Source organism: Rhagoletis zephyria, unplaced genomic scaffold (assembly GCF_001687245.7).
Source record: "Rhagoletis zephyria isolate East Lansing unplaced genomic scaffold, Rhagoletis_zephyria_1.1 Rzeph_scaffold_04479, whole genome shotgun sequence".
Classification (NCBI taxonomy): Eukaryota; Metazoa; Arthropoda; class Insecta; order Diptera; family Tephritidae; genus Rhagoletis; species Rhagoletis zephyria.
Window position 1 is genome coordinate 33,938 of NW_016161562.1, and position 2,559 is coordinate 36,496.

The 2,559-nt window shown below is 32.2% G+C and overlaps 1 protein-coding gene across 9 annotated transcripts in view; it reads left to right on the plus strand.

Moving 5' to 3' along the window:
- Positions 1–2,559, plus strand: part of mesh (sushi domain containing 2 mesh) — a 49,313-nt gene that overhangs the window by 32,957 nt on the left and 13,797 nt on the right. For all 9 annotated transcript variants that reach the window (XM_017626194.1, XM_017626192.1, XM_017626190.1 and 6 more), the window contains exon 5: positions 257–434. In XM_017626194.1, coding sequence (XP_017481683.1) covers positions 257–434 — 178 coding nt within the window. The remainder of the gene's footprint in view (positions 1–256; positions 435–2,559) is intronic.

Below are 2,559 nucleotides of genomic sequence, written 5' to 3' on the forward strand. Positions count from 1 at the left end.
ACACCACAGCGGCCGAGTAAATATATTATATTATAATCATAAAGTCTGCTTATAACGAATTTGTCAATGCCAGAAACCTCTTAAAAGTAGACAAAAATTCTCTTCAATTCCAGATATGAGAGGTTTCACTGTATAAGGTTGATAAATCGACGAGCGCATTTTGGTTATTCGTGTTTATGTTTTTATTTAATATTTTGTTTTGTTTTGTTTTTCTCTCTAAAATTCACTATTTCATTTTTGTCTTTCTTACTTACAGCCTGGAACGTGATCTGATCACACGTACCGACCGTTTTGGTGTTGAGGTGCGTGAACGTACCATGTGGGATATACGTGAGGGTGTCGTTGGTGCTGAGACATTCATACCGAAACATGTGGTTATCGCTACATGGAAAAATGTTTCGTTTGCTGGCGGTATTGACAATGCGCTTTATAGGGTATGTTAAAAGAAAGCAATTTATTATATATAAACACAGATACAGCGGAGCACGTAGTAGATGCAATCTCTAACGTACATACATATATACTTAAATTAATTCTTAGTAACCTAAATCCATATTCACATATGTACATACTTACAACAAGCAACCAATTTTTTGAAGTGAAACTTCTTAATCGAGTTCGGAGATGGTTGCGTTAAATATTTAACATCAAGTCATAAAATCGGTATCGTTCGTACGATTTTCAAAAATGAGGTCTCACATGAAAGGGCTTGACCTGCAGATGTGGAGTATGGTTTTAGTCTTTTAAAGGGTTGCCATATATACGAAAATCAAATTCAAATTATTTATTAAGTTAAACGAATTATCCCAATATGGGTATCAAANGTACTATACGGTACCGAGAGAGCTTACAGAAACACAATTAAGTTATTTTTGAGGTGCCCGAAGAGGGTGGCCACCTGTTTAAAAAGTTAAACTCAAATTATTGAAGCAAATCTTATTATTATAGCTCCGTTATGTTTGCGATAAATATTTAACGCCACGGTACAGGTAGCATATGACGGGTATAGAAAACGAATAGCTGCGTTAAACGCCAATTGGGCGGGAAAAGACTAATGCAAAGACAAGAATATAATCAAAAACAAATATAAAGATAAGATGAAGAATTTCCTCTATTAAGTTTCACTTCTTCCGCGCGTAGGGACTACACGCACCCGGTTTTTTTTGAATATCCTCTCTTTTGGGACTTTTGGATTTTGATAGATTTGTGATTTTAACCTTACAATTTTGTTAGACGCACAGCTGTGCCTGTTCGCATACGCTTTTATGTAGGATGGAGTGTATTTTGCTTGTTGTATATCAGTTGACATATTTATAACAAAGTACTCTACTGGCAGCCATCAGTAGTCACCACTGTCATTTCCATTACGGCTGCCTGTCAATCAGTGATGTATGAAAGAAATTCACAGTCACAAGAATAAGCATGCGAACTTGTTGCTTTTTCATGATATTGCTCACAGTTGCTTGATAGCTATCGCTCAGCATTAGCAGAAGGAAGGAAATTGTGTTTTTAAAGCCGAAAAATGGAGTACCTGGGCGTATTCGTAATTAATCGAAATGCGGTGCATGTATTTTTTTTTAGATCAAATCCCACAAATAAATTTGAATTATGTAAGTAATATTATGAGTATCTTAAAATGTCTGCATATTCTACTAGAAATTTTAAATATTTCTGTTATCAATCGATCATCGGACATAGAAGTGTTTATTGAATTAAAATTCTCCAATAAACAAACTTTGTAGACTGAACGGTAAAATTTACGAAATAAGTAAAATTAAGTCAACAAAAATCATTTCAAACAAAATTCACTTTAAGAATTTTTGCCTGCGGCTGGCTAGTAAGGTGTTAATAAATCAATTTAATTACTTAGCTCAACTATGAAAATAAATAAATCAAAGTAAGTAAATAAATCAAGTATTTGAGCAATTTTAGCATTAAAACGTTTTTTGTTTAAGCGGAAAAGTACCGAACTTACTAATTTTGTCATTGTAACTTGAAAAATCATATTCCTATTTTAATAACTTTGGAAAGTTTCAAATATAATGTTCATATTAGAGGCAAAGGAAATTGGATTCAAATACAAAATATCTGTGAATTTTCAAGAGTATGGCACTAAATGAAAAAGAAAATAACGATGATTTGAGAAACTAAAATTCCATTTTTTACAATTTTTATTGGCTAAGTCGAAATTTATTCTTAAATTGTTGTATACATAAGGCTCGAATCTATACTTTATTTCGCAGTATAATACTTTTTTTTTGGATTCCGAAAATGGATACTGCGGTGTTTTTTCCAAATTAATGCATTTATACATTTGCTGCCAAAATTTTTTAATACACAGTGTTCGCGGGAATACGCTTTAAAAATGCATATATATACTATTATGTAAAAATAGGGGTATAAATCCACATTACAAACTTTCCAAAACAACAAACTTTGTATTCATAATTTTCGGAAAAATTCCAAATATGCGCAAGCTTCAATAACCTAAGAATTGGCGTTGATTTTTAGTTATTTTTTTGCTGACTGTGTTATTATTTTCTTCCATACAAACAAAAA